General features: G+C 43.8%; 1 protein-coding gene across 1 annotated transcript; it reads left to right on the top strand.

Annotated features, from left to right (window-relative positions):
• The first annotated feature begins 1,071 nt into the window (after window positions 1–1,071).
• On the top strand, window positions 1,072–26,474 carry ZFP90 (ZFP90 zinc finger protein). Its single transcript, XM_080828400.1, has 5 exons — window positions 1,072–1,312; window positions 1,599–1,665; window positions 18,321–18,447; window positions 18,789–18,884; window positions 22,641–26,474. Exons 2-5 carry the CDS (start codon window positions 1,633–1,635, stop codon window positions 24,287–24,289), a joined length of 1,905 nt encoding a protein of 634 aa, XP_080684526.1. The 5' UTR covers window positions 1,072–1,312; window positions 1,599–1,632; the 3' UTR covers window positions 24,290–26,474.
• The last annotated feature ends 1,226 nt before the right edge of the window (window positions 26,475–27,700 follow it).

Raw genomic sequence — 27,700 nt, 5'->3', positions numbered from 1 at the left:
AACCCACTGATACCTGACTTGGGAGATGAGGCTTCACTTCAACCTCTTCCAACTTTCTCAGTTCATTCTCACACCCTGTTAGTTCCACAGCCTCATACTGCTGTGAGCTGCACCCTCCACCCACCGGGAGCTAAAGCGCAGCTGTTTTCCTGCGTTTCCACTTACTACACAATGAGAATTATTCAGGCTGCTCTCCTTACACACAGCCTGTTCTCTAATTCCCTTTCCCTTTCTCTGGAAGGCATTGGGGATAATTATGTAACCGCCCACCCCCCATTTTCACTGGGTGTTCTCAGTGTTTGAGGGTTTTCTTTCTCATATTCATCTTTGGGAGTGGGGGTAGAACACTGCAACTCCCCCCCCCCCCGGTGGAGGACTTGCCATTCTGAGGTAAATTTTTCATTTACCATTCTAGTGTCCTTATAGAGCCTGCGAAAGAGGGGTGGTGTCGGGGCAACGGTTAGTAGCAACAGGGCAAATTCAGCACTCGGCTCCCGTTTTGTAATACCTGAGAGTGTCTAGCCCCAAATGCTTTGTCTTTCTTTAGAATGTGAAAGATCTAAATCCTCCGCTGAGTCCCGATTACCAATTCTGGGACAGCAGGAAAAGATTCTCTTATTCCCTTGGAGTAACAAGTGACTCGAGTTTCTTAGTCGTAGTAGGTGTAGTCTGGGGAATCAGTGTCCAAACACTCAGTAGTGACCCACAGGTGAACATGGCATAGGAGAGGCAACGGAAATAGCATCTTGTGATGATCACTTCATCACCCTTCATTATCCTATTCCTATAGCTGAAGTAGTACGTGAAACATATTTTGCTGATAGGTTTACGTTTTTATTGTTGGCCTCGTCCACAGCGGTGCACACTAGCTCCCCGAAAGTAGGGTCTTTCCTTTCCCATCTGCCGCTGAATCCGGCCCCTAGCAAAATGCCCCTAGCACAGAAGAGGTGTTCAGTGACTATTACTGGAATAAATGAACGTACGAGTATCCAAGCCACACCGCGCACCCCACCGCAGCTCCCCGGGTGTGGCGCAGCGACCTCCCAAGCGGGACCCACACGCGGGGGCCTCTGGGAAGTGTAGTTCTCCACGGCCCCGGAGTTGCGGGACCGAGGCTCCGCGTGCGCAGGCGCACTTCCGGCTCTGCCCCGCCGCTGCGGCCATTGTCCGGCCCCAGTGCGGCTAAGGCCGCTTTGGGCCGTCCCTCCGCACATCAGAATTGGCGAGGACTGAACCTGCAGCGAGTGCAGGAGGAGCTGGCCCCAGCTCCGGCTGGGCCCGACGTCGCGAAATCCGGAGTCCGCAGGAGGCGGTAATTCCGAGTGCGCGGGTCAAGGCGGCACCTCCCACGGGTTTGGCTTGTATCCGCCCGGCCGCGCCCACCATCCTGCGGGTGGGACTGGGCGTGGCCAGAGGACGGTGTCCAGGATGCCGAGAGCCTTTAATTTGGTATCCGGGAAACGACAGGCCTAGGCGCAGTCCGCGTAGCTTCCCAAGCCTCTCCGGGAGAAGTGGCTGAGGGACGGAGGCGGGCCCGGCGCAGCGGGGAGGGGTCGACGGTTGCAGCCGGGTGAGTGGGCCCTGTCCTCTCTTCCCAGCCCCAGTCTGGGAGCCGGCCCCAGCGAGGCAGGAATGGCCCCGAGGCCTCCGACGGCCGCGCCCCAGGTGAGCAGCGGGTTCCTCACTTCCCGGGGCGTCCCTACCAGCCAGGCCCCCCGGGGCGTGTTTAGAGCAGTCATTGTTTTCCGCCTGTGAGACAGCCTTTCCTAGCTTGGTCATTCCCTCAGAGCCTCCCAGCCCTGCGAAACCCAGGATATCCAGAGCTGAGGAGAGTGGGCGTCCCAAAACAGGGGCCGCACTGTAGGGAGGGGCAACCCGGGCGGTGCGGTTCTGCGGGAAGAGTTGAGTGTGAATGTGTCACTGTTGAGAGTCCTGAGTGCCAGTCCAATTCCTTGAACTATGTCAGGGAATGGAGAGGGTAGGGTGACAGGATAGAAAACTATAGAGAAGGAAGTAACTGTTAGGGAAGGAGAGAGCAGCCCCAGCCTCTGACCCAGGGGCCGTAAAGAGACGGTAGGAGCCAAAGAAGCTTGGCCAGGATTTGCCTTGAAAGAGGCTGGAGATGGGCCAGGAGGGAAAAAGAAAACATACGGAACAGGAAGGACCTGTCCCATAGCTTTTCTTGTTTTTTACCTTAACAACGATATAATAGCGTATACCCCGACATGTCCAGCCTGCAGCTTCGTTAATATGAAGCTGTTTTTTTAATTCATTTATTCTTGTGAGAGAGGAGGCATTTTCTAGAAGCATCACAACTCTGAGGTTATGCACTGATTTACCTAGAGTATGTGTGAAAATATAACAAGGTTCAGATGGTATTTTAATCCACACTCTCTTTAGAATTAAGGAAAAATCACAAACTCCAGTTGCTAAGTGTGTGAGACTATCAGAATCAATCCAGGGGCGCCTGCCTGGCACAGTTGATTGAGAATGTGACTCTTGAACTCCGGATTATGAGTTTGAGCCCCACGTTGGGTATAGAGATAACTTAATCCAGATAAAAATACTGATTAGTAATATATAAAAAGCAGTTTATGGTAAATTAGCGGCACCTGGGTGGCCTAGGTGTTTAAGCATGGGACTTTTGATTTCAGCTCAGGTCATGATCTCAGTCAGGGTCATGAGGTCAGACTCTATGCTCAGTGGAAAGACTGCTTGAGATTCTGCTTCTTCCTTTTCCTCTGCCCCCTTCCCATTCGCATGCATGTGCGCTCTTTCTCTAAAATAAATAAATCTTAAAAATAAAACAGTTTATAGTAAATTAAACATATAATGCCTTTATATGTTTTACTTCTTGTTGTGTGTTTTTGTTTTATAAAGATGAGCCTTAGGGAGTAAAACAAGTAACAATACTAGAACAAGATAGTTGTTTGGTTTGACATGAGCCAGAGAAAATAAATCACTGGTCATCAGTGCAGTTCCATATAAAGTGCTTCCTCAGCAGGCTGTGAGAATTAGGACTGCTTAACACACTTAACATCTCATGGGCGTGATGATTCTTTCAGTAGGGGTTGCCTTTTTTTTTTCTTCTTCTTTTATTTATTTTTTAAGATTTTATTTATTTGATAGAATGCGTAAAGTAGGGGGAGTGGCTGAGCAGGGAGCCTGATTTGGGGCAGGGCTCCATCTGAGGACCCTGGGATCAAGCCGTGAGCTGCGGGCAGATGCTTAACTGACTGAGCCACTCAGGTGCCCCAGGGGTTGCCTTTTTTTTTTTTTTTTAAGATTTCATTTATTTATTTGACAGACACAGAGAGGGAACACAAGCAGGGGGAATGGGAGAGGGAGAAGCAGGCTTCCTGCTGAGCAGGGAGCCGGATGCGGGTCTTGATCCCAGGACCCTGGGATCATGACCTGCGCTGAGGGCAGACGCTTAATGACTGAGCCACCCAGGCGCCCCAGGGGTTGCCTTTTTAATGGTGAAAGTGGATTTGAGTTCTGAGCAGTGACTGTTAGGGACTGCTTTAAACTACAGTTTCAAAACTTTGTTGCCCAAGTACTCTAGTTCAGTTACATTCTCTTGGGATGGCCTGACAGTCCCCTTGGATTACCTAATCCAGGCTGCAGGTAATGACCCTGGTGGAAAGACAACAACTGAATCCACAAAGGGGGTTTTTTGATCAGAAATTTCCCTTTGTCGAGGTTCCTTTTTTCTGAGTTTGGCCCTCCAGGGAATGCAAGAGATGAGTAATCGAGTCATGTGACTGCTTATCCTGGAGGTAAACTGAGAGGGGGGTAGCCTCCTGCAGAAGTATATAGCACAGGACAGGTGATGTTTCTGAGGTCCAGAGGCTGCTGTGCGTACAGAGAGGAGAGTGGAAATTCTGCCCGTGGGAAACAGTCAGCGGAGATGCCACTTCTGCATAGGAGCAGAGTCCAGCAAGTGAAAATGAAGGGGGTGGAGATAGAACTGATGGACTTGGTGCATCAGGGACGTTGGGAGGCAAGAAGATAAAGGGCATGTTCGTGAAACTGTTGTCCTGTGTGACAGTGGGTATGGGCCACAGGCAGTGGGGAGATGGGAATAGAAAGGAGTTTGGACGTTTTTCTTTGCGGCCCTGGTAACCCAATTCATTCATTTATCTAGTCATTCGGCCGATAGCCATTGAACCCCTGTGATGTGCTAAGAAATTTTTCTAAGTGGTTGGGATATATTAGTGAACAACGTTTATAATCTCTGCTTTTATGGGGCTTATGTCCTAGAAGGAGGAAACAGAAAAATGCAGTAAGTAACTTTTATAATATCCTAGAAGCTGACAGTACCAGAGGGGAGAAGAAGGTAGAGAAAAGTAAGGGAGTTGGGGACGGGGGTGGCTTGTGATAAGGGTACAGCTTAAATAACGTGGTAAAGGTAAGCCTTATTCTTACTGAGATGGGGCCTCTGGGCAGACTGGCAGGAGGCAAGGGAGTCCGTGGGGCACAGGTCTGGCGAAGAGTGCCCTGAGCAGCAGGATGTGTGTGTTGTGTGTTCAGGGAGCTGCGGGTGGTTGGTGTAGCTTGAGTCACTGTTGTTGAGCAGGAAACTAAGATGACTTTTTCTTCATTTTAAAGATTGCTGTGAGTGATGAAATGTAGGAGCAAGAATTTGAAAGTCAGAGCTCTCATGAAGAGGTGTTTGAGGGGTGGGACCTTCCTCTGGCATTTGGCGAGCAAATATCTGAAGGGACTCCAAAATGGAGGGGAACAGCAGCAGAGGAGGGATACCCCGAAAATCCTTAGGATCTATAGGATCATTAGTAGCTGTATGTAAACATTAGGTATCTTTCTCTTCGTTATATGCACTACGTTTTTAGTTAGGAATAAAAAATGGTGAAACCACCACAGTAAGAAATGGGGAAAGTTTTAGAAGAAAAAAGTTGCATATGGATTTCAGGTTTACCTTGAAGGGGCGGAAGTAGAGAGGGACCAGGACCTGGTCTCCATGGACTCCAGATCCCAAGAGCTCCATGGTTAGGCTCATTAGGATGAACAGGCTCAGCCAAAGCTGTCTCGGGTCACCCGGACTCAAGACAAGATGCTCCTGGACCCCCAGGGGCACCCAAGCCACTTGCTGAACCAGGTCAGGGAATGTTCAAGCTCCCTGTGTCCAGAGGTCCCCTTTCTTAGCCTCCTCCTGAGCTGTCTGGAGCCTGGCTTCAGGCCTCAGCCCAGACACACTTTCCCCTTTTGTGAGTTCGCACAACACCTGTGCACAGCAGTCACAGTGCTGTTTTTATGTCCTAAGGAGTTGTCTGTTTACCCATCCGTGTCTGTACTGAGCTTTCAGCTAGCTCCCTTAGGGCAGCGCCGTTTGTCTGCTTTCATCTCTTTCTCCAAAGTACACGCTCTGTAAGTGGGTGTCAAAGTCCTAACCATTTAACCCCAGCAGTAATTCTGTACTTTGTGTATTTTCTACTAAACTAGCAAAAACTGTGTTTTTCCAGGGGCGCCTGGGTGGCTCAGTGGGTTAAGTGTCTGCTTTTGGCTCAGGTCGTGATTTCAGGGTCCTGGGATCGAGCCCCACATCGGGCTCTCTGCTCAGCGGGGAGCCTGCTTCCCCCCTGCTCTCTCTGCCTGCCTCTCTCTGCCTACTTGTGATCTCTGTCTGTCAAATAAATAAACAAAAAAAATCTAAAAAAAATTTTTTTAAATAAAAAACTGTGTTTTTCCAGTAACAGTGACCCTAATTTTCTGATAAAATAATTGTGCGAAACAGTATAACTTTCACTGATCCCTTTTAAGGAATTTGGTCCTTTTTATAAATTTTATTTTTAGTTTTTTAAAAGATTTTATTTGAGAGAGCAAGAGAGAGAGTGAGAGAGCACAAGCAAGGGGGACAGCTGAGGGAGCGAGAGAAACAGGCCTGCTGCTGAACAGGGAGCCCCACGTGGGGCTTGATACCAGGACCCTGAGATCATGACCTGAGCCGAAGACAGATGCTTAACCACTGAGCCATGCAGCCACTCTTTGTCCTTTTTTTTTTTTAAGATTTTATTTATTTAGAGAAAGATTGTGAGCAGGAGAGGGGCAGAGGGAGAGAGAGAATCTCAAGTAGACTCCACACTGAGCACAAAGCCTGACGTAGGGCTGACTCTCATAACCCTAAGATTGGGGCCTGAGCTAAAATCAACAGATACTTAACCAGTTGAGCCACCAAGGCTCCCCAAGAAATTTTGTCTTTAAGACAATGTTAGGATGTCAAAACCTGTTCTTCTAAGACCTATTTCAAAAAATACTTGATTTTTTCCCTCTCTTTTCTATGTCTTGTATATCTTCTCAGGGGCATCTGGGTGGCTCAGTTGTTTAAGCATCTGACTCTTGATTTTGACTTAGGTCACAATCTCAGGGTCATGAGATCGAGCCTCATGTGTTGGGCTCCATGGAGCTCAGAGTCCGCTCAATATTCTCTCTCTCTCTCCCCCACACTGTCCCTCCCACTGCTCTCTCAAATAAATGAATAAAATCTTTAAATATTTATCTATTTATCTAATCAAAGCATGTGAGCATATATATAATACAGATTTTTTTAGTACAAAAAAGTCATTTGTGATCTTTAGTACCTCTTTATTTGTTGTGATGAATTTCCTTCATTTCTCTCTGTATATGTTTTTCCCTTCAACATTTTAAATTTCATATAATTTTTATGTGGATTTTTCTTCCTCTTTTTTTTAAGATAATTTATTTATTTATTTGACACAGAGAGAGAGACAGCAAGAGAGGGAACACAAGCAGGGGGAGTGGAAGAGGGAGAAGCAGGCTTCCTGCTGAGCAGAGAGCCCAATGTGGGGCTCTATCCCAAGACCCTGCGATCATGACCTGAGCTGAAGGCAGACACTTAACTGACTGAGCCCCAACTTCTGTTTTTTTTTTTTTAAACACTTTTGTTTTTCAGATTTTACTCATTTGTTTGAGACAGATCATGAAGGGGGGTTGGTGTAGCAGAGGGAGAAGGAGAAGCAGATTCCCTGCTGTGCTGGGATGATTTGGGAACAGTTGATTTCATCCTCAATTATTAAGGTTTTTACTTTTTTATATCAACATTAGTGATTTAAAATTTTAAAAATTACCCATTTCATTAAGATTTTTCACATTTCTTAACACCTGGTGTGTATTTTACTGGTTTGTTTATTCCCTTTAAAGTCATTTGTTTTGTTGTTTCTTTTTTTTAAGATTTTTATTTTTAAGTAATCTCTACACCCATTGTGGGGCTCCAACTCAGAACCCCGAGATCAAGAGCCACACACTACACTGACTGGGCCAGCCAGGGACCCCAGTTGTTTCTTTTCTTTTTTTTTCCCTAAATTTTATTTATTTATTTGACAAAGACCACAACTAGGCAGAGAGGCAGGCAGGGGCGGGGGAGGGGGAGGGGAAGCAGGCTCCCTGCCCAGCAGAGAGCCCGATGCAGGTGTCAGGTGTCGATCCCAGGACCCTGAGATCATGACCGGAGCGGAAGGCAGAGGCTTAACCCACTGAGCCACCCAGGAGCCCCCAGTTTCTTTTATATACTAGATACGCCAGAGGTTTTTCTGTTTATCTGGTACTTAAGAGGAACCAGCTTTTGAATTTGGCTCTCAACATCATCATTTTTGTGTTTGCCCCTGCTTTTTATTTAACAAAAATATTATTTATTTATTTATTATTTATGATTCTGAAAATGATTCCTCATTTCCCTTCAGTAAGAATGACCCAGAATGGGCGCCTAGGTGGCTCAGTCGGTTGGGCATCTGCCTTTGGCTCAGGTCAGGATCCCAGAGTCCTGGGATGGAACCCTCATTGGGTTCCTCCCCTCTCTCTGGGGAGTCTGCTTCTCCCTCTCCCTCTGCCTGCCGCTCCTCCTGCTTGTGCTCTTTGCCTCTGTCAAATAAAATCTTCAAAAAACAAAAAGAGTGATCCAGACTCTATATTCATTCATTCAGCAGACATTTTTGGAATACCTTCTCTATGCCAGGCAGTGGTTCTTAACTAGGGTCACATTTCACAAGTAGTCAGGCGGAGATGCCTGCTTCCTTTGTGATGTCAGTAGGGCTTCACTGAGGAAATTTAGTGAGAGGGTGTACATAAATGACTGAGCTCGGTGCCTGGCCTGTGATGAGTGTTCACTGAATGTTACCTGTTGCTCTTTTATAATGAATCACCTGAGGACTTTTTAAAAGTTATTTGTCAGGACCCTCCATGCATGGCAAGTTTTCTATGTTGCTCCGCTGATTCTGGACAATTCCACCGTGCTTGGTTTTTGGAAAAAGAATTTGAGAAAATGTTGAAGGAGAAAAACATAAACAAAAAGCTACAGTTCTAGGGACACCTGGCTGGCTTAGTCGGTAGAGCATTCACGTCTTGATTTTAGGGTCGTGAGTTCAAGCCCAAGTTAGGGGTAAAGATTACTTAAAAAAATAAATAAAATCTTTTAAAAATTATATATACTTAAAAAACAAACAAAAAAATACTATTCTGAAGTAGAGATATGGACCAAATGGTGAAGGGGGAGGCAGGGAGATGAGGGATCTGGAAAAGCTTCAGAAGGGAAGGGACCATTGAACTGGTTCTAGAAAGGGGAGTGGGAATTTTCCCTATAATGCTGAGGGAAGAAAGTACATGGTGGTCAGATAAGATGTACAAAGACAAAGAGAATGCTGTAGTAAGGGCAAGGAGTCCAAAATTGGTGAGAAAAGGGGGCAGAATTGGAGAGAAAGCTGTAAGGCTGTATCACTATAAAGTCCCTTTAGAACCACTTTCGCTGTATCCCAAAGATTTTGGACTGCTGTGTTTTCATTTGTCTCCATGTATTTTTTTATTTCCTCTTTGATTTCTTGGTTGACCCATTCACTGTTTAGTAACATGTTATTTAACCTCCACATGTTTGTGTTTCTTCCAGATTTTTTCTTGTGGTTTCATAGTGTTGTGGTTGAAAAAGATGCATGGTATGCCTTCATTCTTTTTGAATTTCTTCAGACTTGTTTTGTGGCCTATCATATGAACTGTTCTGGAGAATGTTCCATGTGCACTTGAAAAGAAAGTGTATTCTGCTGTTTCAGGATGGAATGTTCTGAATGTATCTGTTGGCTCCATCTGGTCCAGTGTGTCATTTGAATTGATTTTCCTGTTTCCTACTTGATTTTCTGTTTCCTACTTGATTTTCTGTTTGGATGATCTATCCATTGATTTAAGTGGAGTGTTAAAATCCTCTGCTATTATTGTATTACTCTTGAAGACTTCCTTTATGTTTTTTACGAGCTGCTTTTTGTATTTTGGTGGATCCCATGTTGGGTGCATGAATGTTTACAATTGTTATATCTTGTTGCATTATCTCCTTTATGATTAATATAGTGTCCTTCTTTGTCTCTTGTTACAGTTTTTGTTTTGTTTTGTTTTTCATGTTTTTTTTATTATTTTCTTTTCAGATTTTATTTATTTATTTGACACAGAGAGAGAGATCACAAGTAGGCGGAGAGGCAGGCAGAGAGAAAGGGGGAAGGAGGCTCCCCGCTGAGCAGAGAGCCCGATGCGGGGCTTGATCCCAGGACCTTGAGACCATGACCAGAGCCGAAGGCAGAGTCTTTAAACCACTGAGCCACCCAGGCGCTCCTGTTTTTCATGTTTTTAAAAGATTTTTATTTACTTATTTGACAGAGAGAAAGTGAGCACAAGCAAGGGGAATGACAGAGGGAGAGGGAAAAGCAGACTCCCTGCTGAGCAGGGAGCCAGCTGCCAGACTCCATCCCAAGAGCCCAGGATCATGACTTGAGCCAAAGGCAGACTCTCAACCGACTGAGCCACCCAGGCATCCCTAAAGTCTTTGCTTTAAAGGCTATTTTGTTCAATATAAGTAATGCTACTCCAGCTTTCTTTTCACTTCCATTTGCATAATAAATGCTTGCCTATCCTTCCACTTTAAATCTGCATGTCTTTAGGTCTGGAATGAGTCTCTCTTAGGCAAGATATAGATGGGCCTTATTTTTTTCCTCCATTCTGTCACCCTGTGTCTTTTGACCGGAGTGTTTTGTCCATTTATGTTCAAAGTAATTATTGATAGGTATGTACTTACTGCCATTTTGTTACTTGTTTTATGGTTACTTTTGTAGTTCTTCTCCTTCTTTTGCTCTTCTTTTGCTCCTTCTTTTTCTCTTTTCTCTCTCTACAGGCTTTCTTTAGTGATACACTTGCATTCCTCTCTCTCTCTCTCTCTCTCTCTCTCTCTTCTTCTTCTTTTTTTTTTTTGGCATGTCTGTTACTGGTTTTTGGTTTGTGGTTACCGTTAGGTTTGTATATAGAATCTTACACATATAGCAGTCCATATTAAGTTGATGGTCTCCAGAGTTTGAACCCATTCTTTACTCTTCTCCCCCCCAAAATTTTAGGTGTCACAGTTTTTATCCTTTTATTTTGTGACTCCCTTGACTGGTTTTGTGGTTTTTTTGGTACATATACTAATTTTTTTTATTTTTTTATTTTTTTATTTTTTTTGCATACTGCCAGGCTTGTGGCACTGCTTTGGATGAACTCTGGCCAAGGGTATATTGGAGGGGGCGGGTCTGCAAGAGAACGTGAGTGTTGGGTCACATGGTGCCTGTAAGGTCCTTAATGGTCTGGTGTGGGGCAGGGCCTGCAGCCTCCTGGGAAAGCTCCTGCTTAGGCTGGGATGTAGGGTGAGTCCACAGAAGAGCACTGGGGCTGGGTGTACTGTCAGCAAGCTAGGTGGAGAGTTTTCACACTGCAGGGGTTCCCAAAGGTGCCCGTGTATTCAGGGTGGGGAGTAGGGGAGGGAAATGGCACCTGCCAGCTCTTTTGTTCTTAGAGAAGTCTCCCAAAGATTCCTGCCCCTCCAGCATATGGTCTGAGATTAGTAAATAAGTCTCTTACCCCTATACCCCAGGTGTTTTTCAAATTGCTCCTTTTGTGGTGTTATTTTTCTGGGGCTGTTTGTTGTGCTGTCTCTCTCTCTTTTTTTTTTAAGATTTTATTTATTTATTTGACAGACAGATCACAAGTAGGCATAGAGGCAGGCAGAGAGAGAAGGGAGGAAGCAGGCTCCCCGCTGAGCAGAGAGCCCAGTGCGGGGGGGGGGGGGGGGGGGGGGGGGGCTCGATCCCAGGACGCTGGGATCATGACCTGAGCCGAAGGCAGCGGCTTTAACCCACTGAGCCACCCAGGCGCCCCTCTTTTTTTTTTTTTTTTTTTTTTAAGATTTTACTTATTTATTTGACAGAGATCACAAGTAGGCAGAGAGGCAGGCAGGAAGAGAGGAGGAAGCAGGCTCCCTGCCAGGCAGAGAGCCCGATGCGGGACTCGATCCCAGGCCCCTGAGATCCTGACCTGAGTTGAAGGCAGAGGCTTAACCCACTGAGCCACCTAGGCGCCTTGTGCTGTCTCTTTAAAAGTGGGGACTCAGTTTCCTATCACCCTATCTGGCCCTTCGAGAGCTGAACCCAGTGATTTTTTTTTTTTTTTTAAGTTGCATGGGGCACCAGGTGGCTCAGTCAGTTGGGTGTCTGCCTCTTGTTCAGGTCTCAGGGTCCTGAGATTGAGCTGAGCAGCTGGCTCCCTGCTCCTCAGGGAGTCCGTTTCTCCATCTCCCCCGCCCCTCCCCCAGCTTGTGCTGTCTTTTGCTCTGCTTGCATGCTCTCTCTCTGAAATAGATTAAAAAAAAAACACAAACTTTATTAAATTCCCATGTGTTAAGCCCCACTTATTATAGGAACGTTCAAAGTTAGGCCCCTCTGTTTTTCAAAGCTGAATGTTACAGGGATTCATCTTGCCAGTGCAGATCCCATGTGCCTGGGGTGCCTGGTGTGGGGATCTGCTTCTTTTTTTTCCTGTGCCCACGTTGTTCCTCCCTCCTGCGAACAGTCCCACAGATCAGTTTGGCTCCTCACCAGGCTTCACCCTTCCTACTCTCTTCACTGTAGCCTCTTCTCTACATTTCTCTGTGGAGAGTCTGTTCTGCCAGCCTTCAAGTCATTTCCTGGGTTCCTTGCACTGAGGTGGGTGCTAAGTATATCCACAGGGTGAGGTGGAGATCTAGGACAGTGTAGAGCAACATGGCCCAAAACAATGGAAACCACATATATAATTTTAAATTTTCTGGTAGTACAATGTAGAAAGAAATGGGTGAAATTAATTTTGGTAATACATATTATTTAACCCAATGTAACTGAAATATTTCCACATGAATCAGCATTTTGAAGTTATTAACGAGATAGTTTATTTATTTATTTATTTTGGTGCTATTTTGAAACCCAGTGTGTAACTTATACTTGTCACACAGCCCAGTTTGAATTAGCCACATTACAGATGCTCAGTTGTGACATGTTTCTGGTGGCTACCACATCAGGATGCATCTAGAAAGTTACTCCTTGGCTTAATGGTATCATTGCTAGGGGAGGTTTTGAGCAGGATTTGAGACATGAAAGGGAGGGACTATATGTAGGAGATGTTTTTTGAGGCTCTTGGTGATTCCAGGGCATAAAGGAAAAATGAAGAGACAAGGATGAGGTCCAGGTTTCCAGGTGAGATGCTCTGGACGATAATGCCCTTAGCCTAAGTGGGGCGTGTGTGTGTGTGTGTGTGTGTGTGTGTGTGTGTGTGTAGGCTGTCAGTAATAGTGGGGGGTGTGTGTGTGTGTGTGTGTGTGTGTGTGTGTGTAGGCTGTCAGTAATAGTGGCTTCTGTCCATACTCAATGGTTAGATATGCCCTTAACCCAGTTTACCAGGCTGTTACTGGTCTGGTATCAGAAAGCACAGAATACTTGAGTGAAAACCCCACACTGTCTTAGCAAGTGTAATGTGTTCTAATTGGGCAAACTAACTTTGGTCTTGGAGTAGTTTGTATAAATGTGATTGTTTTTACTTACTAGCTACCATTTTCTGGTTTTCAGCTTTGGGAAGTTTCTAAGTTACAAAGTTTCCTGAGTTAGAATTTGAGCAGATTTCTGCTCTGGAGTTGGCACATGTTGGAGTGGGAGGTGGTATCTCTATATCTGCAAGTGTTGTTCTGCAGAGCTCGAAGTGTCCTTTCACCCTTCTGCTCTTAACTCTTAAGTTTTCAGTTCTGGGAACCCAGCTAGAGATGTTATAGATGAGAAGATTGGACCAGGAGGTCCGTGATTAACCCAAGGGATTGCACATTATCATTGGGCCACTTTTTATGGGCCCAGGAAATCGAGTCTTCTCAACGTCGTATATGCTGTTTCTAGTTCTTTGGACCTTTTATGTCAACATGACAAAGGCAAAATACTTAATACTTCGTGATAACTTTCTTAATCTTTAAAAGGGGTTGATAATGAGGTCCATTTATATCTGGAAGGAGGATGAATGCTGTCGAGTTGAGCTCTCAGAGTGGCTCGCTCACACCAGGGGTCTCAGTACATTTTGCCTGTTTAATATTACAAGCTCTTGATTGTACCAAGCTCTTTTATGTACCAAACTGATTCTGACCTCTGGACATTCAAAGGTGCCTTAGACAAGGTCTTGAGCCTTTTGAATCTCAATGAATAATAGGTAGCAGACAATGTAACGTATTGTCTTATGAGCGTGCTGGAGGGGGCCCAGGGAGGAGGGTCGTGGGAGGTGTGAGGCACTTGGCCCAGACCTGGGGGTAGGAGAGGAGCCCCAGAGGAGAGAACTTTACAGAGTCTTGCTGAGAGAATTAATGTTACCTAGGCAGAAGAGGGTAGGCCAAGCATTTTTACAGAGGCAAAAGAGAGTGTTTAGTTTCAAGTTGTACTCTTCTGCAGGCTGAATTATGGTGTCCACGGTTAGGAGAAGCCAGAGGTGAGTAAGTAGAAGTAAGGTGTGGACCAGGTTAAGAAGGACTCTGAAGGTCACATGAAGGAATCTAATTTTTAATCTAAAGAGAAACATTTATTGGGCACTTGGGTGGCTCAGTCGGTTAAGCATCTGTATTCAGCTTAAGGATCAAGTCCTGAATCGGGCTTCCTGCTTAGAGTAGGGTGTGCATCTCCCTCTGCCCCTCCCCTTCTCGTGCTTGCTTTCGCACACACGCTCGCTCTGTCGTGCACATGTGCAAAAATAGATAAATAGAAAATCTTAAAAAAAAAAGAAAAGCATTTATTAAATATTTCTGGAACACCTACTATGTGCCAGGTCTGTTCTAGGCAATGAAGAGTCAGACATGAAGAAAATAGATGATAGTCAGCCTCTCCTGGAGTTTACATTGGGCTCTGCAATACATACTATAAGCAAATGAAAATATATGTCAGGTGGGAAGGACTATGAAAAGGAGAGGAAACCAGAGTGACAGTGCAGGGTGGGATGCTGTTTTATGCAGGGTGGTCAGGGAAGTTTGCTCCGATGAGGTGACATTTATTTATTTATTTATTTATTTTTTAATATTTTATTTATTTATTTGACAGAGAGAGATCACAAGTAGGCAGAGAGGCAGGCAGAGAGAGAGGAGGAAACAGGCTCCCTGCCGAGAAGAGAGCCCGATGCGGGACTCGATCCCAGGACCCCGAGATCATAACCTGAGCCCATGGCAGAGGCCCAACCCACTGAGCCACCCAGGCGCCCCATGAGGTGACATTTGAACAAAGAGCAGGAGCAAGTGAGTTGGGAATGACATGCAAATCTGCAGGAAGAAGCTTCCAGGTCAAGGGAATAGTCAAAACAAAGGCTCCAGAGCAGAAACCTGCTTGGTGTGTTCCAGAAATCTGAAGGGGGGGCAGGGTAAGTGAAGGAGGGAGAGCAGGGGGTCAGGGATGAGGTTCAAGATGAAGTCAGGGAGATAGTGGGGTACAGAGTGGCGGGGGGATGTGTAGGCCACTGTGAGGACTTTGGCTTTTACTTGGAGTGAACTGAGATCCTGTTGGCGATTTTTAAGCAAAGGAGTGAATTGATCTGACAGATTTTAATATGATCACTCTGGTTGATATATGGAAGACAGACCTCAGAGCAAGGCATAAGTGGAAAAGGAGAGAAGTTAGGAGGTTGTAGCAGTAGTCCGGGTAAGAAGTGATGGTGGCCTGATTTGTACATGATCAAAGGTTTTCATTTTAGAAAACTGACTCCCATAGTGGGTAGGAAAGAGAGTTGGTGGGACCAAGAGTAGAACAGAAGCCAGTAGTTGTCCTGTTGAGGCAAGAAATGACATTTATTGAACTAGACATTTGTTTACTGGTTAGCATTCCCTGCCATGAATGCAGTCTGTTTGGGGAAGCAGAAGAAAATCAGGAGCCCATGTACTAAATATGGGGAAACTGGGGGCACCTCTGCTGGCTCACTGAGAAGAGCATAGGACTGTTGATCTCGGGCTTATGAGTTCGAGCCCCACGTAGGTATAGAGATAATTAATTAAAAATAATAGAGATGCCTAGCTGGCTCTGTTGGAGGAATATGTGACTCTTGATCTGAGTTGTGAGTTCAAGCCCTACGTTGGGTGTAGAGATTATTTAAATAAATAAACATTTAAAAATAATAATAATAAATTGATTGGAGGGACCAGTTAGACAAAGGAATCCAGGTTGGCTGACAACCAAAGGGGCTATATGTTTACAGGACAGAGTAGGCAATGGGGAGAAATTGTTATTTCTTACAACCTGACTTAAAATGCCTGCCTCGATCCAACCTCTTTTACCCTGCTGGCCATTCCCATCCCAAGCCCAGCCTCTCTTTTCAAGCTTGGTAGTCCCCAGATTGGATTCCCACTTTCTTCTCCGATTCAAATGGTACTTACATCTTCAGGCCTAGGACAGAGCCAGCCTTAATCTTCTCTCCCTTCCCTCATTTTCTGTCCTCTGCAGGCCTGTGGCACCTCGCTTTACTACGAACTGTCTCATACTGTGCTGTAATGAATAAAACATCTTAAAATAGACTGGAACCTACTCAAGGACTGCAGTGTTTTTCAGTTGCGTATTTCTTTCTGCCACAGTGCATCTGGTAAAGCCAGGCACCTAGTGAATGTCTCCTGTCATCTTCCCTGGCACAGTCCAGATCCCTGATTTCTGTCAGAAAAATCTCCCACATTCCAGCACTTCCTTGTTCCTGCAGGGACACAGCCACAGTGCTGAGCAAGAATACGGTATGGAGGAGCCAGTGTTGTGTGTGGATGTGGTCATGATCCTTTCTCAACAGGAGGAGAGCCCACTTCTGTCTTCTCTAGAATTCACATCTCTGTCAGGAAACCAGAGTTCAATGTGACTCATATACTAGCTGGACACTGTGTTTTCAAGTTAAAAAAAGGTATAATCTCTGCCCTCATAAAATGCTCAGCGTCTAACTAGGAAAACAAGTATTAAATAGATTACTGGGTTTATTTGAATAGTCATAGGTGTACAAAATGGCTTAAAACACATAATACCAAAAAAAAAAAAAAGACCAAAATGCATAATACAGGGATTGACCCTCCAGTGGGGGATCAGAAGACTTCACTGAGGATCTGTTAACCAAGACCTGAAGTGTGAAATGGAATTAGCACAGGAAAGACAAGTGGGAAGGTGGGGAGAGAATGACACCCCCCAGGAAATTGAAGTAGCTCCAGATGAGCTATAGCAGAGCCCACAGAGAGAGGGACACAAAATAAGGCTGAAACTTCCATGTAACCTTCCCTTACTGCTCCAGTTAACTCAGTTCTGCTTTCAGTGCATTTTCACAGTAATTATCTTTACCATATTTTTACTGTATTCATTTTTGAGATCAAAATCCAACCAGGACCAAAGGAAATATTTCAGGTAGGGCATGGTGACAAGTATCTCATAGCTTAACAAGGCCTAGTAAGACAAGACAAAACTCAGTTCATGAGTATTGGAACTGATGGAGAGGCATGGGGATCTTAGCCAGCCTAGGTTCAGTGGATAGTGAGGAAGAAGTGATTGCAGGGGGTAAGAATCGGGAAAAGACCTTGACCTAGCAATTCCCATTCTAACTAGCTGTAGCTACAGAAAGGAGTTATTGGAGTAATGTTTGTAGGAGCAAAATACGGACTAATTGTCCACTAACAGGGACTAGTTTATTCACTCACCATTTTTTTTAAAAGATGATTTAAGAGAGAGAGTGATAGAGCATGAGTGGGTTAGAGAGGGAGAAGCAAACTCCCTGCTGAGCAGGGAGCCTGACATCAGGCTGGATCCCAGGACCCCAGGATCATGACATGAGCTGAAGGCAGACACTAAACCGACTGAGCCACCTAGGCTCAGCGCAGCCCCCTCACCAAGCATTTATTAAGCATCCACTCTGTGCTGGGCACATAAATGATTAAGATAAAGTCCCTCTTCTTGTGGAGCTCATGGTGGCTGGGATGGGGGTCAGAGAGGTTAACAAGTTAATCTCAGATTATTGTTGAAAGTACAGGTGTCCTTTTTACCTGAATGTGTTTGGTTCCTGAGTTCAAGTGGCAGGGATTCGGGCAGTGAGAGGTGCCTGTGTTTGGAGGAATATTAATATGGTAATGCGATGGAGAATAAATTAGAGGGAGGTGCTAAGACAACTTTCCTGAGGGGGTGTGCTCAAGATGAGACCTGAGTAACTAGAAACTAGTTTCCCACCATGTGGAGATCCTAGGGAAGAGGGAGTGACAAGTATAAAAGCCCCAGGGTAGGAACAAGCTGGATGTATTCAGGGATCAGCAAGGGAAGCCTGGCCAGAGTCCAGTGAGTGGTGGGTATGTCTGGATCTCATCCGTAGGACAGTGGGGTGCTCTTGGTTTTAGGCGATGAATATGTTATGGTACTGTTGTCTGTGGAGTACTATGAGGCAATTCAAAGGGATAAGGTGAAATTATTTGTACCTCTATGGGGGGATCTCCAAGATACATAGTTAAATGCCAAAAGCAAGTTGTAGAGCCATATGTAAGGTATTTCACAAAACAAGACTCTGTGTGAATGAAACACGGAGTAGGGACTCTTGCATGTATGTACCAAACTGTTTACAGTGCTTATTTCTAGGGAGCACAGTGAAATTGGTGAAAGGGGTGAAGGAGGGCTATTGTTTTTACCCCCCCCCCATTATATTTGGATTTTGTAACAAAGGAAGTGCATGGGCAGTGAGGAATTGATGATTGTGTGACAAGGCTTGGCTTTCCAAGAAAACATGATAGCTAAGTAGGGATATGGAATTGCAGAACATGTTGCCCCTCATGACATTCCTGCCTGCCGTACTGGATTCTTTACAAAATTATGTGAGCAGCTAGTGTATTTAACCCAACATTGCCCCCTCAGGATATCAAATGTGTGATCACTGTTTCTGATATCCCTGAAGTATGTTCCCAGTGTTGCCATGGGAACATTTGTGGTGTGGATCCCTAGTTGAACAGGAATGTGATCCTACAGGAATCAGTGACATTCAAAGATGTGGCTGTGGACTTCACCCAGGAAGAATGGCACCACGTGGACCCTGCTCAGAGGCGCTTGTACAGGGATGTGATGCTGGAGAACTATAGCCACCTGGTTTCTCTTGGTAAGGACTGAGTCAGTATCTTGTCTACTGGCAGGTTTTTTCTTTCTCAGGTGCTAAGATTGTGGGGCTCGTAGATCAGGTGGCCGTAAGCAGGGTTGCCTCACAATTAGAGCTTCTTCTTCTCTTTCGGACTCAGCTTTATAGTTCCCTGAGCCTGCTCTTTAGGTAAAGTTCTTTCTTTTGCAGAACTGGAAGTAGGTCATTTGATTGCATGACTCCTCAAGTTGCACCTTTTTTTTCCCTTCAGAGTTCCTGAAGATCAAGGACTAGTACTGACTTGTAGGAGGGGTCTTTGTCCACTTGCACAAACAACCAAATCTTGTGTATTTACCCATGAGCAGGGTATCAAGTTTCCAAGCCAGAGGTGATCTTCAAATTGGAACAAGGAGAAGAGCCATGGATATCAGAGGGAGAAATCCAAAGACCTTTCTGTCCAGGTAAATGAGGGGGAGTGAGGCATGCAGGAATCGGTGCCCACAGTGGCACAGCTGGGGCGGGGCAGAGCGGGGAGCACCTTCATATTGGCGCCTTGGGAACTCCTAGACCTGCAGAGGAGACGGAGCCATCTCCCGGATGACACCTGTGTCTCCCTTCTCCAATAGGGTGTTCCTGCTGCTGGCAGGTCTCAGAGGAAAATGTACCCCTTTGTCCTACACAGAATACCATTTCTCCCTATACTGTGACCCGACTGCTGGATTTTCTCCTCTGGTGTCCTCCGTCTCCCATCATGATTAGCAATCCATTTTCTTACTTATTGAGACATTCATTGAACTCTCATGTCCTCTTGTTTTGTCTTTCTGCTTTTACAGTCGGTGGCCCCAGACTTGTAGACAGTACCCATGGCTTTGATTCTCCCGAATTTTCATAACTTGCCTGCAGACTTCTTTTCCTCACTCCTGCAACACCTCTCTGGGGAGGAGTACCATCTTCCTTCCATCCTGTTTTCATGCCAGTTTGCTTCGTTGCCTCTCCATGGTTCCTGGAGTATCATCCTTTCCTGGTCCCCTGGCTTACTAAGTACTTTGTAGCTTCAGGTCTTTGACTTTGCTTGGTTTTCTCCCTAAGCGAGAGGGAGATGCTCCTCCTCCCCTTTTCTTTCTGTATTACCGCCAAACAAGGGTGGTAGTTACAGAGCTTTATTCTATACTTTGGACCTAGAAATAATCCTTACTTGTACCCTGGTCATTTTTTTCCCTTCTCATAGGACCCATCCTTGTGGAAGTCCCATGCAATTAAATACCTAAAATCTAAATTAATCATCTTTCATCCCCAGCCAGCACATTTTGCTACCTTGCCCATTGCTCGTTTCTCCCTTTGCCCATTAGAAACCACTGGATCTCTAATCCCTCAGTCCAAACAGCCCAGTCAGTTTTAACTTCTTCTTGCAGTTCAGGTTAGTTTCCTCTCAAACTAGGCCCCACGTGGAGATTACTACAATTCCCAGTTGAAATTGCTCAGTCTTTTCTTTTATAAGCAATATTGGATTTTTAAAATCATAGTTTTTTTGAGATATAATTTAAATGGCATAAAATTCACCTTTTTAAAATATACAGTTTTATGGTGTTTCAGATATTTGCTGAGTTGTGCAACCATCACCATTATCTAACTACAGAACATTTCAACACCCCAAAAGAAACCCCATACCCATTAGCAGTCACTCTCCATTCCCCACAACTCCTGCACCCATTAATCTTTATCTCTCAATGGATTACCATTTCTGGATATTTTATGTAAATGGAGTCATATAATATGTAGCCTTTTGTGGCTGGCTTCTTTCACTTAGCATAATATTTTCAGGGTTCATTCATGTTGTAGCATGTATTAGTACCTCCATACTTTGTATTGCTGAGTAATATTCCATTGTATGGACATACCACCTTTTATTTATCTACTCATCACTTGGTGGACCATGTTGGATTTTAATGCTCCATCTTCATAAACCACTTACCTCTGACAAAACCTTGCTGTTACTCCCTATACCTCGTTATAGGAAATAAAAACTCCCCCTCGACTTACAGGTCCCCTATCATATCTTCCAGTATTCTCTTTCTGTTCCCACTAAAACAAGTTCCACTTGGGTTGAACTTTTTAATGTTTTCTGTAAGTAGTGTACAGTTTCCCTAATCAGGTGATACTTTCTACCTATCCCAAGCTGTCTCTTCCTTAAGTTCAAGGTGTCTGTTTGATCCATGGGCTTACTATGTATTTCTGTATTTATTTCTTCCTTCCCTGATCACAAATACCATTTATATAATCTTTACTGCCCAAGCTCAGATTTTAAAAATATACCATCTGATGGTTTTTCTTTTTTATCAAAAGATTGATTCTTATTTCTAAGACTTCAGGCTCTTGGAGAAAGAGTCTATTGTATATCACATGTATTCGGTGTTACAGAGCACATAGAAAGCAGTCAGGAATTACTTGATTGTTTTTTCCTGTGATTGGGGAGAGAACTTTCTCATTCATTCATGTCAACATTTCTTGAATATCCCTCTGAGAAGTATTCTAGAAGAAATACAAAGCATTTTCTGTCATTTGGAAAATCAGAATTGAGTCTTGTTCCAGGGTAAGGAATTTTGAGGCTTAGGGTCCCTTGATTTTTGGTTTTTTCCCCTCCTAACATTTTATGAATATTTTCAAATGTATGGGAAGTTGAAAAAATTATACAGTGAACACCATATACCTACCACCAAGATGCTATAGTTGTTAAAATATTATTACATTTGCTTTATCACATATTCATCTATCCCATCTATGATTCTTTTTAAAAAATCTGTCACACTTTTTGATGCATTTCCAACTAAGTTGCCAACACAAGTTTCACTCCTATATTCCTGTGTATCATTAACCAGAGTTCAATATTTATGGGGTTTTTTTTTTTTTCAAGAAAGACATGCATACAGTAAGATACACAGCTCTTCTAAGTACCATCCAGTTGATTTTGACAAATGCGCTCACCCATCTACTCCAAATTCATTTCAATATAGAACATGTCCATCACCTCAGAACCTTCCTTCTCCTTAGTTTTTAAAAGTTACCATTTTAGAGGCTCCTGGGTGGCTCAGTCGTTAGGCAGCTGCCTTCAGCTCAGGTCATGATCCCAGCGTCCTGGGATCGAGCCCCGCATCAGGCTCCCTGATCGACAGGATGTCTGCTTCTCCCTCTCCCACTCCCTCTAATTGTGTTCCCTCTCTCACTGTGTCTCTCTCTGTCAAATAAATAAATAAAATCTTAAAAAAAAAAAAAAGAAACCTAGTATTAGTATTTTGAGGTGAAACAGGGGTTTTGTTTTGTTTTGTTTTTTGAGATTTTATTTATTTGTTTGACAGCACCAGAGAGCATAAGCCAGGGGAGGGGCAGAGGGAGAGGAAGAAGCAGACTCCCCACTGAGCAAGGAGCCCGATGTGGGACTTGATCCCAGGACCCTGGGATCATGACCTGAGCCAAAGGCAGATGCTTAATAACTGAGCCACTGGGCACCCTGAAACAGGGGTTTAGAGATCAATTTATTAGGCTAAGTAAAATCCTTTTTGCTCAAGAGAGGTGATTAGTGTAGAACCAGAACTCCAATAGGCTAAAATCTTAGCCCTAGTTATAAAAACAATGATGATTTGCCTCCTAACATAAGACTTTATCTCAGCTTTTAAAGTATAGCAATTGAAAAAAAAAATAAATAAAGTATAGCAATTGGTCTCCAAGTATGTCAAAGGATGATTTCTATTACATCAATTGCTGTGGATTTTCTCTATAGGATTTGAAGATTTGAAGCCTCAGAGGAGACTTTAAAGAAATTGTGAATTGGCTGTATTAGGAAGACAGATTTGGGGATGATTTATAAAATGGGCAGGAAGCATGAAGAACATACAGGATCTTGCAGGACAGACCATGGTTTTATTCCATTTGTGTCTGTACTTAACATTCTCATGCTCACTTATTCCCTTACTTCCTAACCAGTCCTCCTAGAGGGGCTTCCTCATTCTAGACTTACCATACCCTCTGGCTCAGCGGTCTGCGCTGTCACTTCTCCGTACTCTTCCTTTCCTTCATTGTGGGTCTTCTCTCCAAACTATAGGACTAATTGCAAAACAGAATCGTGTATAGTTTATATTTCTTTCATTTCCCCATTCCTGCTGTAGCAGTTTGTTTCAGCAGGAGGGAATAGGGGACTTTTGCACTTCGGATTTTTTTTTCAGACTGGAAGACCAGGCCTGAAGCCAAATCATCACATCTGCAAGAGAGCGTCTCTGCAGGGTCCCGTAGCACAGATGGCCTTTCACATGCCACCTTCCAAAGCACTTGGGGTGTTGGTAGCCAGTTTGAGAGGCACCAGGAAAACTGGAAAAGGTACTTGGGGCCAGATGCATCCAACCAGAAGAAAATAATCACACCAGAAGAAAACTTCCAGCAAAATAAATTTGGTGAAAACTCTAAATTGAACACAGTCCTGGTTACACAACTGAACATTCCTTCAAGACCTAATGAATGTGATACACTCGGAAGCAGTTTGGGACATACTTCAGATATAATTAATCAGAATAATATCCTTGTGAAAAAGAAACCTTATAAATGTGACAAATGTAGAAAAGCCTTTATTCATAGATCATCGCTTACTAAACATGAGAAAACTCATAAAGGAGAGGGAACTTTCCCCAATGGTACAGATCAGGGCATTTATCCTGGAAAGAAACACCATGAATGTACTGACTGTGGGAAAACCTTCCTCTGGAAGACACAACTTACCGAGCATCAGAGAATTCACACTGGGGAGAAGCCCTTTGAATGTAATGTGTGTGGGAAGGCCTTCAGGCATAGCTCATCCCTTGGTCAGCATGAGAATGCTCACACGGGAGAGAAGCCTTACCAGTGCAGTCTCTGTGGGAAAGCCTTCCAGCGCAGCTCCTCCCTTGTTCAACACCAGAGAATTCACACTGGAGAGAAACCCTATCGATGCAATTTATGTGGGAGATCTTTTAGGCATGGCACGTCCCTCACTCAGCATGAGGTCACACATAGTGGAGAGAAACCCTTCCAGTGTAAGGAATGTGGGAAAGCCTTTAGTCGATGTTCTTCCCTCGTCCAGCATGAAAGGACTCATACGGGAGAGAAGCCTTTTGAATGTAGCATATGTGGGAGGGCTTTTGGTCAGAGTCCATCCCTTTATAAACATATGAGGATTCATAAGAGAGGCAAACCTTACCAAAGCAATAACTATAGCATAGATTTCAAGCACAGCTCATCTCTTACTCAAGATGAAAGCACCGTCACTGAAATGAAATCGTATCATTGTAATGACTGTGGGGAAGACTTCAGTCTCATTACTGACTTTACTGATCATCAGAGGATCCATACCGGACAGAACCCCTATGAATGTGAGCAGAACTTTAGTCAACAACCTATTTCTCATCCTGGAGAGAAACCCTATCAGTGTAATGTATGTGGAAAAGCTTTCAAAAGGAGTACAAGCTTCATAGAGCATCACAGAATTCATACTGGAGAAAAACCCTATGAATGTAACGAATGTGGAGAAGCCTTCAGTCGGCGCTCATCACTTACTCAGCATGAGAGAACCCACACTGGAGAGAAACCCTATGAATGTATTGACTGTGGGAAAGCCTTCAGTCAAAGTTCATCCCTCATTCAGCATGAGAGAACTCATACTGGAGAAAAACCCTATGAATGTAATGAATGTGGGCGAGCCTTTCGAAAGAAAACCAATCTTCATGATCATCAGAGAATTCATACTGGAGAAAAACCCTATGCTTGTAAGGAATGTGGGAAAAACTTCAGTAGAAGTTCAGCACTAACTAAACACCAGAGAATTCACGCACGAAATAAACTGTAGAAGCCCTGAAATTAAGAAATGTGCAGAACATTTTAGCTAAAATATTGTTCTTATTTAGTATCTGAGGATTCTTACTAGAGAGGAAGCTTGAGAATGTAATGGCTGTGTGTGTGTGTGTGTGTGTGTGTGTGTGAAGAGAGCTCTGTGCTAGTGACAATGTTTTTTTTTAAATAAATAGAAGCCACATTCTCAAATCTGATTATAGACTTTTGTAAAAACAACTACAAACATCATATATAACCAATTGGAAAAGATACGCCTATGTATTGGACTTTATAAAGCTTTTGAATATATGTATGCAGGAGATCATCAGCTTTGAACAGTTTGACTTGTAACTCTGTGTTTACAACCTTTTTTAATAAAGCTCCTGCAGTAATGACCAAAACTTACTTTTAAAATTGCTTGACAACTGCATTCAACTGCAGCTCTTACATTAAATTCACCATGGAAACCAATTCCACCTCCCGGAATCCAACATTCAAAGAATGAGATCAGCTGGTCCAACCACTTCATTGTACAGATGAAGAAACCAAAAGCCAAAGATGTGAAGTGGTTTGCACAGTGTGATACAGCCTATAATGGCAAAGCTGGGTGGAGAAAGCAGGTCTCCTGGATCTTTGGCCCTGTGGTCTAGCCACTGAAAAGGTATTTGGGAATTCAGAGGGCTTTAATGTAAATTTTAAAATAAATCAGATGCACAAACTAATGAGCACTCGGATACTCTAGGAATTCATAAAAGCATAAGAGGCAGCAAAATACAGAGGCAGATTTGTCACAGACATACTCAGAACAGCTTGTTGGAAGTTTACATACCGAAATGTTAACAAAAACTGTGAATAGTTCAACTGCTGGTGACTTTTTTTCCTTTTCTCAAGTGTAATATTTATACATTCAACTATCATATGTCAGTTTCATAGACCTGTTAAGTCCTCTTACTGTGGTTTTTTTTTTTTTTTATCACACTCCCATGAGAAAGCGCTGCCCAAGCTTCCTATTATTAAACCAATGGGAAAACAGCACAAAACTAAAGAGGAAAAAATTTCCCCAAGTTAATTTTACTGTGGAGAATATAAATATAATTACCCATTGTCATAAAATCTTGTCTTTAAATCAGTTTTGAGAACCGATGCGATGACCCATTTTGTGTGCCAAGGAAATACTTCATTATGAAAAATTCACCTTCTTTAGTTCTCTGCTGCTCTTCCATCAGTAAGGCATGAGATCAGCATCAGTAGCCCAACCCAATCCTAATGTTCTCTCATGCCTCCCATGGAGTATCCTAAAGGTGCCAACAGTGGAGATAAATTTGGAAGCAACTGTGGACCTTGACCCCTTTGACACAACAGCCTTTCCCAAGTAAATTTTCCCACCCTGATGAATCCTGGAGAGGAATGATATGGGTGATGTTGATGGTAAACATTTCCTCTTGCCTTCTTTGCATGCCAAGTAGCAGGATCCATTATCCTTATCTCATCCTGGACAACAGGAGGTAGCTCCCAAATACTCTTCATAATTCTTTGCAGGAAAAATGTGCATGGGGGCTGAAATGTGTGATGTCTAGCCCAATGAGTCCATCACAAGTGGAACAAGATGGGAATCTGCCCTTCCAAGACTTTAACCATTCAAAAATACCTTGTTTGCGATGTTCCATGCTTAACACACACACACACACACACACACACACACACACACGCGCGCGCGCGCTCACACACACAGTGCCAAGACCATGTGTTGTCTGATACATAGTTTGACAATGGGTAATTCTATACAGACTCCCGCCACTGCCCCTCCTCCCCACCATGGCCATCATGCTTATTAAGAATAATTTGCTGCTGAGTATTTGGGGATCCCCCTAGTGGACTATTTGCAAGAATGACATAAATTGTAACCAGTTGAGTGCTATCCTACTTCTATGAAAGTTTGTAAAGACTTAGGTCCAGAAGACTCAAAGAAAACCACTGGTTTTTGTGTGGAACTTGGCCTAGATCCAACCAGTCTCTGAATCTCAGCACATCAGCATTGACAGAGAAGGAGCCCAGAGTGTCCGTGGTATGTGTGGTTGATTGAACAGAGGATTCTCTAGTTCCAGCAACCAGGCACCATGCACTTAGGAACACCCAGCTTCCTAAGCAACATGAAATGGATCCTTGTAACATCATTGTATTATTTCAATAAATAGCCTTCTAAGTTGAATGGATGTCAGTTTGTCTTTTTCAGTTTTCAGAACTTGGCTAAGATTAAAGTATGGTGCATCCAGGAGGAGGGATTAACTGCTAAACTCATCACGGTCAGGTGAGTTAATAATAGCTACCGTTTATTCATGCTTACTACTAGAAAGAAATCGTCTGAAATATTTCATAGCCGTCATTTCATTTAATCCTTACAACTCCTTGTTCTAGGTCTTATGGTAGCTCCTGTCTCTGCCCAGCTTTTATCTCCCTCTTTTTCTTGTAACATTTCTGCTGTACTGACCCCAGGAACATAAGTCAACATCCCTGGGGCTTAGTGATAGTTCTAGGGGCAAGCATGTGACCTAGTTGAGCCAGAGTCCTTTGCCAGAAAATGTTCAAAATAGACTTGGCAGGGACACTTTAATTTTGTGTTGCTAGACTGGAAAGGTGGAGGCCTAAAACTGCCTAGAGTCCAGTTCCTTACCAGAGAGGAAAGGTGCATTATAGGAGGAGATGCAGCTGACACGTTGGTGTTCTCATTGCCAATCCTGAGGTCCTTGGACCTGGCTCAATTTCTGAAACTCTTCCTGGGGCTCAGCGGACTCCCCACTGTGGTCCAGGTTACTCCTTTTTGATTAAGCTAATTTGTCAGATTTCTGTTGTTTATATGAAAGAAACCTAATACACATCTCCTCATTTTCTAATGGGAAATAAGAAATACTTTACCTCTCTGGCCACATAGAGGTAAAGTATTTCTTATTTCTTATTTACCTTTACAGAGAGGTAAAGTAATTCCCTTGAGGCAGTATTTCCCATGGCAGATTCAGGCTTTGAACCCAGGACTGTCTGACTACAAAAGCATAGCTTTTCACCTCTACCTCTGTTGTTTCCAGAACCATGTTTATGTTCAAGGAGCTGCATATAATGCAGTATTGATTTGGGAGGAGTGGATGAAGGGACATGGTGATAGGTTAAGTTTGAGACGAAGCAAAGACAAAATGGTAAAGGGCTTCGGGATACTTTTCCTGACTACTTTAGTCAGTTAAACTATCTGAATTCACCCATAAACCTCATTCCTTAATATATCAAGTTATTAGTTATATATATCCATGTTATGGGTAAATCTTGTACTTAAAAAAATGTTTTTCATAAATATGTTCCATGTTACTATACAGTCTCAAGGTCTCCTAAAGTCCCATACTGTTGGGACACATTTGGATTGGTTTTTATAATAATGACA

Source organism: Martes martes (assembly GCF_963455335.1).
Source record: "Martes martes genome assembly, chromosome: 17".
In the NCBI taxonomy this organism is placed as follows: domain Eukaryota; kingdom Metazoa; phylum Chordata; class Mammalia; order Carnivora; family Mustelidae; genus Martes; species Martes martes.
Note: the sequence above shows the minus strand (reverse complement) of the source record. Positions and strands in the feature narration are given on the sequence as shown.